At 42.0% G+C, this 18577-nt stretch overlaps 1 protein-coding gene across 1 annotated transcript in view; it reads right to left on the reverse strand.

Annotated features, from left to right (window-relative positions):
• The window catches only part of arid3c (AT rich interactive domain 3C (BRIGHT-like)), a 70736-nt gene extending 52913 nt beyond the window's left edge, over nucleotides 1–17823 (reverse strand). The window contains exons 1-2 of the mRNA XM_072664805.1: nucleotides 17746–17823; nucleotides 16441–17154 (exon numbers count right to left, since the gene is read on the reverse strand). Coding sequence (XP_072520906.1) covers nucleotides 16441–17154; nucleotides 17746–17784 — 753 coding nt within the window. The 5' untranslated portion in view covers nucleotides 17785–17823. The remainder of the gene's footprint in view (nucleotides 1–16440; nucleotides 17155–17745) is intronic.
• Between the last annotated feature and the right edge of the window lie 754 nt (nucleotides 17824–18577).

An 18577-nucleotide genomic window follows, 5' to 3' on the forward strand; every position in this document is an offset into this window, starting at 1 on the left:
TTCAGATGCAATAACACTATGAGTGACAAAAAAACTGATATTACCCATCGATACACCAGGCATTTGTTATTAAGACTCCTAAGGGTCCAACTTTATTAGAACCTAGGGGTTTATCAGCAGCTAGGGGACACTTTTTCTTCACTACTTTTCTCACCCATCTTATACCAGTTTACTTGGTGTGTTTGTCCGGTCAGACCATGTTGAGTCTGAACAGCTAAGCAAACCACGTGCACTGTTTTCATACAGCAGGCCACAGTAAATACCCGTTTGCCCATGTGTTGTTTAGTCTAGCTTGTGAGTGCATGTGTGAATGAGTTTAGGTAACTTTTATAACACAGTCCTCAATTTAAAACCATTACATCAGAGCAGGTTATCATCTATACAAATAACAAACTCATGTTAGTGGTCTATGCAAATCTTTGAAATATTAAAACAAAAAGGTTATTGGCGTGGGCAAGTGATATTAGGAAAAATCTTAAGAGCTATAGGATCTTAAAGGTATGTAAAGGTTGTATGAACAACTTCTCAACTACAAAAAAAGTTTATCTAGTGAATTAAAGTGAGTAAATACACTTGTCTTGCTTTGTAGGTTCAAGCAGAAAGGTAAGGATTAGATGGCAATCTAGTTTCTAAATGCGTACGCAACCATTCTTCCAATAACCCTTCCTCCCTCCCTCCGCTGCAGGAGTTCTAACTTCATTATGATAACCTAATTTATATAATAGATGACCATAAATCAGGTCATAAATCAGCAGACACACGACAACAAGACTTTAAATGACAGGAAATCGCTGGATTCCTCTCATCAATTCTCTCCTCCTGTTGCCGATCACAAAGGTCCAACGAGCCGATCCGTAAGGACGAAGAATCTGCATATCAGAGCATAAACATGGGGTGAGGGATGGGGGGGCTGGGATGGGGAGGAGTGTGGCTAAGCCGGCAAATACATCCCTTGTGGCCACTTTCCGATGCTCTAAACAAATTGGAACAGCTCGCGAAAAATAAAGGGGAGGCCAAATAATTGAAGGAAGGAGGTCAGTAGTCCTGAGAGGAGGGGGTTGAAAGAAGGGATGAGGCAATGGGCAAGGAGGAGCAAGGAAAAAGGAGGGGAGGGCAGGCTATTAAATTTATGACTTGGACCGCCACATCATCAGTTGGGGGGTTGCCATTTCCTTCCTGCCAGAGGACGAGTCTGTCAGGCATTGTGTAAGCCAATGCTGAAGATATCACCACAAATTATACCTTCTACTCGTGCCTCCATTCGTGGTGCATTGAAAAAGAACACCCGTGATTGCCATCTAATCCTCTGTAGGCCCACACCCAGATGAAGGCTCTTCTCCATGTTGTTGGTCGAAACATTCCACCAACACACATCTATGAAAAAAAATCAGGCTCCTAGTGGTTATGAAGGGCGTTATATAAACAGGAAAATGACTTGTTTTGGTTGGAAGAATCTTCGAGCAATTAGACACTGCACTTTTATAAAAAACAGATTGTTACTTTCTTATCTTATTCTTGGGTTTTATCAGCACTGAAAACCAGTGTCATCACACTTTCTCAAAAATGAGACATAGCATATCTGTTCAGAGTAAAAAGGAGAAGCTTAATTCATTTAAGAGTGCGTGTTTGCGTTTGAAGGAGTATGTAACACCCTTCAAAAATGTGCTGCTCTGCAATAAAGCAGTGAAGTTCGTTAGTGAGGACAATCTGACTGTGCAAATAGCATACAACCATATAAGGCATGAATGGTGAGATATCAGTAACACTTGAAAAAGTCTCAAAGCTTGTTAAATATCATATATAATATAGTGTGTGTGTATGTGTATATGTGTGTGTGTGTGTGTGTATATATATATATATATATATATATATATATATATATATATATATATATATATATATTAGACATGTGTTCTAAACCTAGAATCTATGTATAGTATATATAATAGTGTATGTGTATACACACACACACACACACTATATTATATTTAATAGGCTTTGAGACTTTTTCAAGTGGTATAACTGATATCTCACCATCAGCTTGTGACATGCAGATCTGCAGTTATCATACTTATCGACGACTGTTTTCTGCTAATCACCAAATGACAATTGAACCCCCTTCGAGCAAAAGATGACGCAATGCTGTGGGACAACATGTAAGCCTACACAATGAAACTGAATGAGGAAGCCCTTAAATAACAGCTTTATGGCCTAGGCACTAAATAATTGAAGAAGGGGATTGTGAGTGGACAACAGAATATTTGCTCGTGCCGTTTACAAATGATGTGTGATTACAAACTATTGAGATCCTGGTTATGTCAAACTAGTAATACACGGAAATATCGGGAGCTTAAATAATAGGCAGCGCAATAATGAAAAATGTTATAATTACAATTATTAACTAGTATCCCTGTGCTTATATTTTAGTAGAAACTGATCTCATAGAAATAACTCTATATTACAAATTTCTAACAAGCTTTGAACATTCTCATATTCCTGCATATTCCTCTTCTATTATACATGCTGTTCTCATGCATCATTATAATAGCCTCACTCCAGCCACTGCTGCCTTGCGTGTGCCATCAGCGACCTTTTCTTTTTACTCCTACCTCTTTGATCCTCTTAATGATCTCTGACCTAGTAAGGAATCTATGAGCTGCGGACGCTGTTTTATGGTGAACTGGAAGGGGGGGGGAGGGGGCTTTAAGTAGGTCAAAGGTCATCAGATTTTGCTTATGCTAAACAGAAACAAAGTGTCAGCAAGCCCATGTTAGATTTCACAGAGGCAAATGCTGATTAAAGAGGATTGTGTTACTCTGCCATCTTAAAGGGGCAGGAGTTTTGCTATATATATATATATATATTTTTTTTTTTTATTTGCTGAAGCCACATCGTTTCGTGCAAATTCCTTCAAGTATCATGGCATCGTAGTTATGCTATGTTGCCCACTCTTAGGCTCGGTCTGATATCAGTCTGACGTTTAAATGACGGCCGTGCTTGGCTTTCTTTACTGCCCTCTTTTAATCAAATCATTAATGTGAGCCAAGTCTCACTTTAGGCCACATAAAAATATACATTCTCGATGATGGCTAAAAGTACCTCAGCTCTTAATTGTTCAGCAGGGTTCCCCAGCAAACGACTTCCTCTCTGCTATCTGTTATAAAGTTTTATTGGTCAGGGATCACCCCCTAAAGAGGGGCCCAGCTCCAGTGAACTAGCCGTATGGTCCGCTGGATAACACAAAAGATCCCTAGTCTTCTACGTTAAGTGCTGACTCTGTCCCAAATTCTATAGGCCTCCATTGGGTTTTTTTTTTCTTGTTTCTTTTTTTTTTTCGTCCAAAAGGGTCAATATTGATCTTTCATCCCCCTTGTGAGTAACCTTGAGTAATCCTTTTCCTGCTAGGTTCCTTCCTACACAAATACGTTTGTCATGGGCACCGAAGGGAAGAGAATGGAATTGAGGAAGGAAAAACAGATCCATTAACTTGTCAAAATTCTATTTAACGTCATTAGGCCTTATCCTAGGAGATGGGGATAATGTCCTCTGTTGATAGAACTACCTGCTTTCAGTCACGATGGGACATGTTCGACTACGACGCCTGAAATATTTATCTCTGATGGTGGTCAAAAATGGCTGCATGCTGAGACTGTGAGAAGTATTGCAATACGTGGTTTAAGCCTGGCCTGAATCACTCTGTATCTGGAACTGGAATTTGTCAAAAAAAATCCAAAAAAACAACATTACGCTATAGGATAAAGACCTCATTTGCATGTATCCCGGTAATGATTAACAGACGGCAAAAATGAAATGTACAATGCCCGAGGACATCTGATGGCTCGATTAGTACGGCGTATGTCACTTCTAGCACAGGGGCAGATCTAGTTGTCTTTCTTTAATATACTGTCCTGCGTGGTTCCGGCAGAAACAAAGTGAGGAAGCACTTGTCCTGAACTGTCTTGTCCTGATTGGCTAAAGATCTACAGCATTAGGAGATGTATCTAGTTTGTATTGATTTCATGTGGACTTCAATCTAAACGTACTGATTGCTTCCCTGCCCGTTTGAGGGTGCCAGGTACCAGAAGAAAGTCGGGTGTATTACCAATCCCATGTCCACGGATATGGGTTTTAACCCAATTAATCCTCCTATTCTTAAGCCACAGACTCGAACAGCTAACAGCAGCTACAGACAGTTACCTTGGGATGGAAACCTTGTCATTTAAAACTGGGGGGGAAGCAGAAAGCAGCTCTTGATTAAAAACGCTGAAGTGTTTCTAAAATCCCAAAGAGCGAATCAAATTCACACTTACACACAGTGTAATATTAACCTTGAGGAAAAGGCGACCTGCCTGTTGCCTGTGTTGCCTGTGTAGCATTTTCTAATTTAAACATTCGAATGATGCCGGGATGAAATCTCTCCATGTCTGTGTTTATTGTCATTGAGATTTATCCCCAGAAAACAAAACACTTGCTATAATTCACTCTGGACGCTCATCCGCGTGTCCGCAGCGTGTTTCTTTGCTTTTCTAATGCCGTAAACCTTCATCTAAAACAATAAATAGAGCCACTGTCTTTGCTTAGGCACAGACAATAGTCCTTTTTTGTCTCTGGTAATGACAACATGACAAAAAAAATGACCTTGCCCGACTGTTTATTTTTGCAGACAGAATGTGAAACAATGCGTTCAGCGGCGTTGTGGAGAAATCAAAACATTCCTGCCTTCTCCGGATATGCGCTTGAGGAATTCTCCCCATAGGAAAGTCCACAGAGGTGTAGACATAATTTAAGCAGATTTTAAAATACGAGATGTGACAACTTTATTATATGTATGGTTCGGTTCGTTCATTATTTTAGCGTATAAGTGTTTTTCGTCTTCTCTGGCTATAATCACCCACTGAACTACAGGAGAGAAAAACAAGCAAAAGAAATCAAAGGAAAACGAAAACATGCTTGTTTTTTATCCTGAATGCTTCATCGTTCCCCTCAGACTTGATAAATCATCTTTACAGCTGCTGGAGAGGGATTGGGTGCAGAGTGAAAATCTGTTAAACAAACAGCCGCCGGGGTTCGGCCTGCCGGACGCTGTTTTCTCTATTAATTGTGGGCCGTCTCTGTCTGCTGCCGTGGTGCTGTTCCCCCTCTTTTTTTCCCCTCCACTTCTTTCACTGACCCGCAAATCTTTTAGCACCCAGGTGTTAGTTTATCTCTGTTTTCAGCAAAACAAACCTCAATTACTTCAATGGCGAGAGAATGCCATTTGCTGCTGTCCTGGACCCCTTTTTTTTTTTTAAACAAAAAGTGAAATGAGGTTCGTTTTTTTTTTGCCTGGTGATTGCCCTTGGGACAAAACTTGGAGACTATGATGGAGCATTCTTTCGTGAAGGTAGGGGGGTGGTTGTATCACATGGGTGTGGAATCCAGACTCTAACTGACCCCCCAAATCATTGGAGGCCATTAAAAACTAAGCCAGGCCTCTCAACTTCATCTAGGTCGAAAACTGAGATATGCTTGAGCCAGATTAACACCTTGTACTGTGGGTTTATACTTTTGTTACTCATTTAAAGATCAAGTAGCATATTAAGTCATTCAGAACCTACTGTGGCTGCATGCTCATTATGACGACACTGGCTTTTACTGTAAATGAATATGTAAATATTAATGCAAACACTACAAAATGTAACTTGACACTCTTACCAATCACAGGTGCTGCCAGCACCTTGACCAATCACAATACAGATGGTGATCTTAATACACTGTAAGGCATTCCACAATCCCAAATGCAGAAACATAGGAATTGCAATACCAGCACTCTTTCAATCGTTAATACCAAAATATTAATGTGTAAGTCACGCAAGTGAGGAATGAAAGAATTGAAGGGGTTAAATTAGTTTGCAGCTGAGCATGCCGGACAATAGCAATTTTCTCTCTGTTTAAAACAGTATTTGATGTATTCACATGCAAAGCCCGAACGCAGCGCATGTTTATCTGCGCTACCTGCTTATCCAGCCATGCCGGACGGTGACAGAAGAAGCTTCACCAGTCAAGATAAGCCAGGATAACCACAGATAAGCTATGGTTTTATTTGGATTTGGCTTAATTACGGTGGAGTGCTTGAACTGCAGCAGCAGACACCCCAGCGCATCAGAACGGAGTATCGTCTTTCACCGTCTCATCAGGACAAGAGCGTCAAAGGATAGACACCAGGCTATTAGGCTATTGTTAGTTCTCTTGACTGTCACTGCATTGGGGGTAGGTGGTTTACTAGTAAGAGGTTTCTCATTGTAAAGCAGGTGGCAGGGCGGGTGCGTGTGTGTGTGTGGGGGGGGGGGTGTTAGTGAGACTTAAGTGACGGAAGGGGAGAGTAAAAGAAACAGAGTGGGGTTGGTTGGGGGGGGTACTACTAACCTTCTGAATCAGAGACGAGGAGCCGCCGGCATCACCCAAAGCAACACTTGAATTTCCCAGCTTCCTCACTGGCCCGCTGCCTTTTCCTGACTGAACAAATGTCAAGGGCACAGTCGAAATCACGGCAGTGGTGGTTACTGATAGACAAAATCATCCACTTCAGACAGGCGCAAGGATTGTCATTCTTGATTGATCGTAATTTTTACTACAATATGATTCCCTTTTATTTGTCTAGTACAACCCAGAGCTTTTTCTGAAGCACACTGAAGAATGCAGACAACACCGCAAGAATACATTAAGGTTGAAAAGTCTCAGAATTGTGGGAGAACATACTGGAGCTGGGCAATTAAGCAATTTCTTTCTCCGGTGTTTATTTAAAAACCTTTATTTTTCACTTTATTTGTCTTTTTTATGCTTGTTTTTCAGTTCAATTTGGTTCAGTTCAGTTTTCCTAGGCATAGTTCCATGAGAAACCGTTAACCTCAAACACCGTTGTCTCCTCACTGAGGAAAATCCAGCATGACCAAACTAGAGCTGTAAAACAGGCCAATTCCAAGACCTCAATACTGTTACGTAACAGTCTTGACTCACTATATTTACACAACCCCACCCCTCACATTTACAAACACCCCATCCACTAGCGGAAGCCTTTCTCGGCTAAACACAGCAGCCACTTATAAGGAAATGAGGCTAACAAGGCTGAAAGCTAATCTTAGCCAATCTGCGGGTGCTAGGCTAAAAGCTAACCCTACCAGGCCCTACTACAATCTCTTGTGCTGGCTAACTGCATACAGAGAACCCAGAGAAGATCGGTTTCATTCTGAGGCAAAATAACAGGGTTGTAAATAGGCTTGTACGACTGCATCTGAGCATTTCACTTCATTTACCTTTTCACCCCAACCATGCTTATACGCTCAAATCAAATAACTACTTAAAACATTGAATTGAATTGAATTAATGCATTCAATGTTATGTGTGTTTTGAAGTAAATGTATTCAGTAATTATATTAGAATATTGCTAAATTAGATTATTCACATTTTTGAACTTAATAAAAATCAGGTCATCTTTAGATTACCCCCCTCATACAGGCGCTATTTCTACATACTACAATACCTGTGCTTGCAAGCATGAAAATGAAGAATGGGCGAGAAGCAGCATGTGACATTTAAGAGCAATTACACTGATGATTACACATGTCACAAATCGAAAGAATAAAAGTGGTCCGTAATGTGAATCCTATGCAAAAAATGCCAGCCTCTCTCAGAGAGAGATAATGATACTTCCTTTCCCTTTCGCTCTCTTCCTCTTTGCTCTGTATTTTTCTATTCAGGTCTCTCTCTCTCTCTCTCTCTCTCTCTCGTTCTCTTTCTCCACAGTGCACAGGGACCAGATGCTGAAGTGAATCATTCAGCTACTCCATCATCAAAACAAACAGACCTGCTCCGCCTGTGGGATTAGCAGAGGTAATTGACTTACGTTACATCTGATCTTTACACCCGACTGTTCCTCTGAAGCCCAGTGAATGGGGCGGGCTGAGATTACCCTAAATCTCGTACATTATTTAGTAGTGGAGGAATTGGGGCAAAGGCTACCTTGACGACAGCATTACACAAGACCATGTGCGCTTCAACCAACCCTTGCCAATCCAGTTTTATATGTGCTGTATAGGTGCCATTTAACCCACAATCAACAGTTTCTTGCTCCTCTTGCATTGTTAGAAATGCGGAATCTGAAACCACCTTTATGTATGGAGACGATCGCTGCCAGTGATTTGAATTTGTTGACAAGTTATTATAGTTTGTAGTGATTATAGTCTTGTTTAAAACAAATTTCATTAAAATGTATTACATATTACCTATATCAACTAAATATGAATGGTACAGCAAATCAACAACATCGAGAACTATTCACTGTTTATAGCTAAACTGCACACTTCCAGATGTTGGATTTTACAGACCTCACCTGAGAAAAGGCTTGCATATGTGCCATAAAAGCTGAGGTGTATCACTCGGTGCCCTGAAGCAAACCAATCAGTCTACAGTATTCCAACATGTGAAATGTGTGAGAGTGGTTTGTTTGTGAGCGTGTGCTGGGGCTGTAAAGAAGAAGCTAATCCTGGAAACGTGAATATCTGATGCTGGCCCTGAGCCTAAGACACTCAATGCTTGATTCCTGCCGATCTTACGTTACCACTCCTGTCCTTAATGAATGCTGACATGCAAGGCCATATGGAGCGAGACCGATGACATGCGGCCTCAGCTGCCTACTCCTGTGCTCCGCTGTCCTGACCGCAGCGCACACCCAGCGGCCCTGCAGTCAGGCTTTGTCCTTGCCACCTTAAAATCAATTCACTTTTACCTTTGGAAATTGGGCTTTCAGCGCTGATTCTCTTAAATCCAGAGACTAACATCTGGATCAAGTAAAAAGGACTGCCTCTAACAACATATTACATTAGTACTACTGCTGCTGACAGTAAAGTACAGTAGGTCTGAATATCAAATAGAAAATTGTATGTCTATTCAAAGGCCATATACCTTTGAAATTGTATGAAAGTGCATTGTGTGGACCATGAGCTAGACTATAATCTTGGATGTCCTACTATGATGGTGTAAAACCTTGCCTTGTGGTGTTACCTCACTGTAAAACCTGCTGAGCTATAACTGTAACATGGCCATGCTATGTAAATACAGTCAAAGGTCAGCTAACAAGAGCAGTCTGAGAGCTTATTTCTAGACGTATTGCTTAGCCTGGATTTTATTCATTTGCAGACTGCAATGTGCTATCTAGGCACCCTGACTATGCTCAAGTTTATTATAAAACCAGCTGAGGCAGACTTTTTCCGATGATATATATACAGCAACCGATAGAGACAAATGTATGTACAAAGCATGGCTTCTTCAGCACTGTATTTGTGCAGCACTTATATGCCATGCATCCACTGCAGAATTGCTCAAGGCAAATAGACTATCATACTACGGAACCCACGATTCACAGTAACAACTCTATAATCTCAACACCGGGTTAGAGGAAACCATGCAGGGTCTCACTCTGTTAAACTCCGGCTAATGATGCCATGTGGCATATGAGCTGTTCAGAATCACACCTTCCTCCCAGACTAAGGGTAGAAATCTGGAGACGTGTTAAAAAAAGCATCGGTGACCATTAACTACACATGGGAATGACGGAAAGGGTTACAGTGCGTGGTGCTTCAAAACACACTGGTGCTCTAAGGAAGTGTGGCAACATATGCTAGCGTTCAAAACGGTAAACAATGCAGCACTGTTCTGTAATGCCGAAACTTTTTTTTTTGAGGGGCTCCCTTTCCAAGACCTGAATCTAAAAAACGAGCATATAACACACAGAATAAAGAACACTGAATTTAGTACACCAGGTTTTAGATCATACAACCTCAAATGTCATGTCTGTGTTATTTACTTTACACTAAGGGCAGTGTTTTACAGCGTACTGGACTGGTGGTGCTGTTTTATGCCTATGGTTAGCCTTTTTTGGTTTGATGAAAGTTAGCCTACTTTTTTACTGATTCTCCACTGTGGCTTTCCATCACTTTCTGTCAGCTGTAATTACAGTGCTTATATGTGGTACACACCTAATCTTCATGTGATGAGCATGTGGATTTCTATCCTATAGACCACCGAAGGCCAGAAAAGGTCTCCTGCGAGAGTCGGAACCACCAAACCGCAGTCAGAAATACTGTAATTACGCTGAATGAAAAAAAAAAGTAGTGGTCAGCTTGCAAATGTTACTGACTTGGAGATCAATTCCATTCGAAATTCGAACGCAAATGAAGTTAAAAGCAAAAAAACACTATTTCGAGTGTGTGGGTGTTGCAGACCACACGGTGATTGACAGTGGGAGTAGCCACGGATTCATTAACAGCCCTCTCAGTAACAGGCGGTTTCAAGCTTTTATTTTCTGGCAGAATTTGGGCGGGAGGTCCAGGGGACTAAGGCGTTGCCACCATGATCCAAGGATCGCTGTTTCAAATCCCGGGTGATGCTGCTTTCCATCAGCAGCAGGCGTCAATTTGCTCTCTAATGGGTGGGTTGATGGCACTTCCTCCCCACATCACTCCTAGCATGATGCTGGTCAGGACAGGCGTCTGTTAGCTGTTGTGTCAGCACAACACAGCAGTTGCAACTCCTAGTGTAAGGGGCACACAATCTAGTGATGAACAGGGATTGGATATTTGGGCCTCCAAATTAGGTAGAAAATTGGGTAGAATTAGAAATGGATAACTTAAAAAAAAAAACCATGCAAGAAATTAGATTGTTGAGTCAAAGTTCTTAAACAATGAATGAACGATTTGTCGTCTGTCATACACACCTTTAACCTTTAAAAGTTAAGAAGACTGAGGGTTGAGGCCTAGGGTTCTTTAAGAACCCTGCAGGAATTCCTCAAAAAGCTGCAGAAATACTGGGCTAGCACAAATAAAACTGAACATTCTTAGGAAGGCTGCTCAAACAAGCCGGCCTGCCCATGTTTTCATGAATAAAGAGCCCTTTCGCTGACAAAAACACGAGAGCTTTAATGGTAGATTGTATCCCTGTAGGCATTTTATTGGCACTTCTTGCTTGAGTTATGGCAAAAAAAGTTCCATGCATACTTTCACTGACAGAACTTGAGTGAAGAGCAAGGCTTTGACAAACACAGCTTTAAAACAGCACACTATGACTGGTTACCCAGCTACCAGCCTCTTCTCGTTTAGTGTTTGTAAACACAGCTTTCCCTGCAGATCAGAGAGAGGTTTTCTCACAACAGTTAAGGTTAAGGGCTGGTCACAGGAGGCTACATTTGACCACCACATAGGTTCTGTTTTACAGCCAGCTTATGACCATTTCTGCAGCAACCTTTTATTTATAAAAAGCCATGTTGAATGGTGGGCACTACAAGAATGCTATTAAATATTTCCAGTGATGGCACATATTCAAAAGCGAGAGGCCACAGCTGTCGGGCGAGCCTGCGTTGGCTCATTCCACAGGACGTTAGCACTACCGCTGCTTGGTTAAAAAAAAAAAAAAGAAGAAGAAGAAAAAATCACATTGCCATATGGAAGGTTTTGCTCCATGCATGTGTTTCAGCTTGACAGGGGCTGCATGCTGAGTGACTTAATGGATCTCCGGACTCGAAAGGTACGGCCTAAGCTCGGTAATCAAGCTGAAGGGGCTACCAGAGAGGTGGAGGGGGCGCCATAAAAAAAGGAAAGAATTTCTTGTATTGACACTGAGGTCTGTGTGTGCAAGTGTCTGCTTGTGTCTAAGTCAATGAGAGGTGGCAAGGAGTTTTATGAAGATATTCGTGCGTATAAACAGAGCGGACGGGTGTTTTTATGAGAGTGGGTTTTTTTTAACCCTTTGTTGTCAAGGCAAAACATGTGGGCAATTCCATATATTTTCCTTGGTTCATAAATTGCATTTTCAGTTTTTTAACAGGACTGTCTTTTACACTTCAATTGCCTCTTACTGTTATTCTAAAACATTTCCATAGCCATGTGAATTGCCTTCTGCATCTGTGTGAACGCTTGCTCAAAAACTAGTGCAGTGCATCCAACAATAAAGACGCAATTGTGCTTCTGTTATATGTTTAGACATTCTACCAAGACAAATAGACTTCAATGAGTTAAGCTGCATTCGCGCTATTGCTATGCATCAGTAAAGAGGACTACATTAATTATGAGCTATAGGAAGCTTTGGGAAACTCTCTGGACGTGCAACCAATGATATGCTTGTTAAAGTAGGGTGTGTTATGACTGGTCTCGGGCTGCACAGAACGTCTTTCTCGAGTTCACGCTCTAACATTTTTGAAATTGTTAAGGTGCCATCAAAACAAAGAAGTAATAAACCATGCCTATTTAATCACATCGGCTATTTCGTCTTCCTGGCTAAGGAGGAACTTTGTCTTCCTTTCAGTGATTTCACAATTGCCTCATTTCCTTTATGGTCCAAGAGATGTTTAGCTTTACCTCCAGTTCCTCACCATATGAATTAGGTCACTGCTGACTACTTCTATATTGAGTAATCTGGTTTTGACATGTTCGAATCTGAGCATGAGGTGTTGAGATATATAAAAACGCTCATTTAAAGCTGCGGTAATTAAACGTTAGAAGATATACCAAGAAAAAGATTTCTGTTACAAGTATTATGCACTATTATTAGTCATACAAACCAAACCAAAGCCACTACTGATTACTGACTCACAAGCTCAATGAGACATATGTGTAGAAGATATTGTAGTATTGCATATATATAATGTTTAATTTAATAATTTGAATAATTTAATTAATTTATTCTGGTAAAAAACGAACGAACGAAAACAAACATGCCCGCACTAATCCGATCCTAAATACTGCTCCGATTTTAGAGTTAACACTTTCAGAGTCAAGAAGCCAGCCATTAGCCCAGATCTGCCAAAGCAAACAAAAGAGGGAAACACAAACCTCCTCTCTGCAGGCTTCTGTAGTGAAACCATACACCACTGCTGCCTTTCCCTCCACCCCCTCCATCGCCTCCCAGCCCCCTCTATGGCCTAGTGAGTAAGGCTTGTTATGGGGGGGAAAAAAGCCATTCTGTGAGTTTTTCATGTTTGCAAAACATGGCATTGGGACGACAAGGGCATCAGAGAGATCAAACACAAGCCCCCCCCCCAGTCCAGAGTTCAGGCTGGACAGAGCAATCAAGCGTTTTCGGTACATGGAGGGAAAAAAAAAAAAAAAACAGCACGCAGATTTTCGGATTTATCTTTAACAGAAAGATTGGAATTAGTATTAAACAGATCAGAAACAAATGAAAAACAAACAAATCAACACAACTGTGCCTTTCACTGCATGTATAATTGGCCATAGTTGTGTTGATCATTCGTTCACTGTCCTGAAAAAGTCCGCGTGACTGTAGGTGAAAGGGTGTCGGATTGAGCGAGCAGGCAGGCAGGCATGGACGTCTACACTACGCACTCCTCTTTGTGGACACAGGCATGCACGTTTGTATGGCTGGATTGTGTTGAAGTATGCAGTTTGCTCGTGTTTCGTAATGCCTTGGCCGTGAGCCGACACACACGCGCGCTTGCCAGAGAGGGAGATCCCAGCGTTTTTGGGTGGGAGCCAGACTGGAATGCCACCAGGTCTAGTTTTCTGCACTCTTGCCAAAACTCTACGCAACTTTTTGACTTTTTTTTTTTCTCCCTTGCCTCGCTTTTGCCTTAGCAACAAGCGATCATATGGCGAGCGCTTCCACTTTTCCCTTCCCTGCCTGTCCTTTCCTTGCACTTGCTCTGTCATTCTTTAAGGTAAAGGTATATATATATATTAGACATATATAATAAAGGTATATATATATTATACATATATGTTATAATCTAGCAGTATTTTCTTTACATTATGTCAAATTTCATGATGGACAGACCAATAATAATGCAAATTGATAAAAAAAAAAAAAAATTAATTGCCATCTATTGAAACATAGCACTACATGCAGGCTGGTGGAGCACAACACAGCCATACAGTCACCAGAGTTCACACAGAAGTCAGCACCCAAACCTGTGTTCTTTTAACCAACATATCAGTAACAATCCACTGTAGCTACTGAGTAAAGTAATGGCAAATAAACGTAAATACAGTAACGTTCTACAGTGTATCCGTAGGCAATGCGTATATATAAATTTCACCAGAATCACCCCTGATTCAATTGAATTGATTCATCAGCCATATGTGTATTGATCTATGAAAGTTAAACAGACTGCCATTATTTACTGTCATAAGCGCAACACAATGTCAGATGCACTGCATCCCCCCACCCCCCCATACACCCCCACCCCCAAAGCCACATCTTGTTCTTATTTCAGAGAGGCATTTATTGCCTTTAAATGTGGTTTTCTTTTGCAATGTCAAAAACAGGCAGTATACTGGCTCCAGTCAGTCTGCCAAATGCCACCGGCATCCTTTCATTGTTCCTGCGTGTGACTTGATTTGTGGAAATATCTTACGACTGATTACAAAGCGCATGCCTTCGACTTCAGTTCGACAACAATACTTCGGAGTTGCTGCATGTGTTGACAGCGCTGCTTCTTTTCGATCAGAAATCTGCACTCTTAAAATCACGTAACATAAACTTCCTCACCCGTTATTATTTTGTTTATTGTTTTATTTGTTTTGTTTATTTATTATTTTAGATTAAACCTCATGCCATAGCCTCGACCCTTTGGGTTTTTGTTTTGTTTTTTTCCCACTGAAAGCTGGTTTCATGTGCGAATGAGAAGAGAGGGCTCTTATATCGCCATGTTCCATTTTATGACCCTCAATTAAGGCTTGAGCTCTTGTTTGAATCGCATTTCTACGCCTTAAATTACACCAGCACATACACTAATGCAGCCCCCTAATGTACATATCTCATTTAGCCATGGCTCTGAATGATCTATCATAAATAAAAAATGAAAAGTCCATCCAGGCCTACTCTATATAGATTTCTGTTAGCTTAAGAGCTCAGCCCTCATTATATCAATCTAAATTATCCTCAGAGAATACACTTGAGCTATCTTCTGGGGGAGATTACAGGAGCACTATGCCAACACTATCGAAGTGCATAACTCTGCCATGCCATTACATACATACATACATGCAGTACATAACAAATAACCCACTTCTCTCATGCCGACATTTCCTCAGAGACTAAATTCTGCATAGAAGTTTATTTAATTCAATCTGACTGAATGGAAATGAGCTCAGTTCTGAAAACACTGCCCAAACGCTTTGTGAGTTGGCTGTTGGATTTACATTTTTATGCGACTACATTCTGAAACAACCCAAGGATCCGTGAGCTGATCTGAAATGACTGAATTGGTGACAGGAAGGGGAAAGATGCTGAGACCTTCCAGGAACATACAGCAAAGGAAAAGTTCATGATGCGCTGACTTTAGCTCAGCCAGTAAGAGGAATGAGGTCTACAGTCTGTCGTACTTAGGCAGTCTCAGAACTTTGGCTAGAGTATGTATTACGGGACAGTGTATTAGATAACATGGGAAACAATATATATATATATATATATATATATATATATATATATATATATATATATATATATATACTAATTATTTCCTTTCCAAATCAATTTCTTCTTGCGTGTAGAACAAATAAAGTGTATTTTAAAGAAATAATCCAGAGCTTTTTTTAATGTGCTGGATTAAAAAGACAGCCTCATTTTACATTTATCTCAGTAGCACTGACATTCTTTGCTGCCGGAGCACTCTGTAAGTTTATGTGTAAGGAACCTTGACACATAAAGAAGACCCCAAAACCAATACTAAAAATGCCCAAAAGTGCACTGACCCCAGAGCAATGTTATAAAGTGTCTCCTGTTACCAGATCACCAGTCCCATAATACCTGAATCCACCCTACCTCTCTCTGTAGGAGTGGATGAAGATAGTATGTCTGACTTTGCCACCCCTTTCAGCAAGGCGTTTAGAGGAAGGTAACGTTCTCTTTTAATGTAATTAAGCCTATTAACAGTGTTTATTCCTGCTCACTTATAATGCATACACGATAAACATGAGCTGAAATTGCAATAAACATGTTCCTAGTGTCTCCTATCATATAGTGCGCTGCATTTCTATTTGATATATAAGTGAATGAAGGCAGTATTTCTAATTATTTGGACTATAGATTACATAATCAGCACTATGTCTTTTTTTTTTTTTTTGCAAGTAAACGCTAACGTACATAAGCTGAAATTGGAATAGGCACATTTCAAAACTCTCCTCTCTAATATCTGAACCCAGACTGTTTTTGATGGTTCTTGTTTCAATCAAAGTGGATGAAATATGGGATGGCAGCATGTCTCCACTGATCATGTTTTAGCAATGAAATTCAGTCTGCTTCCGGTGTTTTGTCTTCAGATATGCTATAATACCTGAATCCACCCTGTTTACCAGTATTATTAGTATCCCAAAGTGAATTCTGATGGTTACTCAGCCAGAGTGTCTCTACCCTACTTTCTGTACTTCAGGCTCATGCTGGTTGCACTCTTACCTGCTTGAACTGCTCCTCGTAAGTCCACTCGTGCTGCTGCGGGTGTGTGTGAGCCGCCAGGCCGCTCGGTGACCCGGGCTGTCTCGGCGCCGGCACGTACTGGGGCTGCTGCACTCTTGCCAGGGACAGAGCGCTGTTCGGGGAGTGGAGGGGATGGCGAGGCGGGTAATGCCCCAGGACTCCTTCGACACCCTCCATCTCCTCTTCCAAGCCGCCTTCGTTCAGGCTGTCGCCTTCACCCAGCTCGTCGTCGTCGTCGTCTTCGCCGCCGCCGTTTTCCTGCTCCTCCAGCTCCTCCGCGTCCTGCTCCTCGTCCGTGTCGGAGCGCTGCGGGGGACGCCGGAGATCGAGCTGCCCTCCGCCGCCCACTCCACCGCGGTGTCTCTCCACAGAGCCGGGCGCCCCCGCTCCGGCCAGCGCTCCGCGGACGGACGCGTGGTAGCGGCGGAAGGCGAGAGCCTGCTGTTGCATGTGAGTCTCGACGGCCGCCCTGAAGTCGCCGTCTCGCTCGGCCTGCCGGAGCTTCTCCTCCAGGGCTAGGCGGGCAGCCTGCTGCCGCTGCAGGTTCTCCATGACCGCCTCCAGCTTCATACCACCAGCGCCGCCGCTGTGGGGCTGCTGCTGCTGAGGCGACGCGCCGGGAAAGTGGACGTGAGAGGCGGCCGAGGAAGGGACGAGCAGGGGGAGGCTGCTAGCCGACGAAAACGTCGCTTGCTGCGGTAAAAGAGAGGAAACACTCATTTTTTTCAGTATTATTATTTAAAAAAAAAGCTAAATGCTGCTGAACACACCAGCAAAGATGAGATAGGCAGGTATCTACAGAAGTTGCTGAAGTCTGACTGGCGTATCTGCTCCAGAGTTACTGCGCTAGTTTAGGGAGCGGGGGAAAAGCGCTAAACCGGCCAAACGGCTCGTTTTTCGGTGGGAAATCATCATTTATAAGACATATTCTTCAAGAAAATTGCCAAAACCTACGAATGGGTTTAGAAAAGTGTGCAAACTGTTGGCGAAAACACGACCAGCCGGCAGAAGTGCGTTAAAAGCCTCGTTAACATTGTGTGCTAAAGCTAACGCACTGAAATTTGGCCAAATATTAAGCTAAGTTATTCAAATAAATGGCAAAAGTGTATATATGACTGGGAAATGGAGCAATATCGCAATATCGCCCGTAAACAGTACAGTAGCCCACCTTACTGTCGAAAAGCCCCAGCCCTAAAGACGACGTAAACATCCTCAAAAAGCGTTTAGACTTTATTTGATATCCTATGTAAGAATATAGGTATGTTAGAAACATCGGACGCTTACCAGCGCAGATTTAGTTGCTATGCTCGCGTTGTCCACCATGCTTCTCCCGTCAAAGGCAATTAATCTGTTTAAAAGGATCCCTTCTTCAGACAAAGTCAGAGAGCGCCTGTTCCTGTCTCAACATCGAGGTGTGGCGATCGCGGGTAAATGATAGAAAAGTGTATAAATATATGGTTATAGGTAGGCAGGCAGCTAGATAGACAGATCTCTGGTTGCGCGGCGAGTCCACGGGTGCTGAGGGGTTTTTTTTGGCAACAAGTGGCAGCTGTGGGCGGAATGACCTCTGGAGGCAAGAGACAAGCCCTCCTGCTCCCATTCGCTTCTAGCACGTCAATGGGGCGATAAACAATGAGGGCAGGGTCTCAGTCACTCAGAAGAAAGAAAGAAAGAAAGAAAAAAAAAAAAAAAAAACAGCACCACCACCACCCAGCTCAACATTCAACGACCAGACAGCGACTGGTTAACTGATGCTCTTACACCTGACCGTTTGGAAACGGCACACAGCAGATCTAGAGATCTAGAGATCAGTGCTGAGCTACAGTAAAAGCCTAAGTCTAAGCCTCCTTCCACTGTGTTTGCCTTATTGTTTTAGTAGCTAAAAGGTTTTGCCATTGCCTTTGACCTTATGTAGGCTAGTGAGCAAAACCTCTTAGTTTAAACTTTGGTTAAAACTTGGCGTATAATCTTTAGGATTACCTGTGTTTATATATATATACTGTGTATATATATATATATATACTGTATATACATATACATACAACAGTTCCTCTGAATCTGTGGAAGCATCAGCAGGTTCTCCACTGGAAAATGGGCCCTAAACAGCTGGCTGAAA

Source organism: Salminus brasiliensis, chromosome 20, assembly GCF_030463535.1.
Source record: "Salminus brasiliensis chromosome 20, fSalBra1.hap2, whole genome shotgun sequence".
Classification (NCBI taxonomy): domain Eukaryota; kingdom Metazoa; phylum Chordata; class Actinopteri; order Characiformes; family Bryconidae; genus Salminus; species Salminus brasiliensis.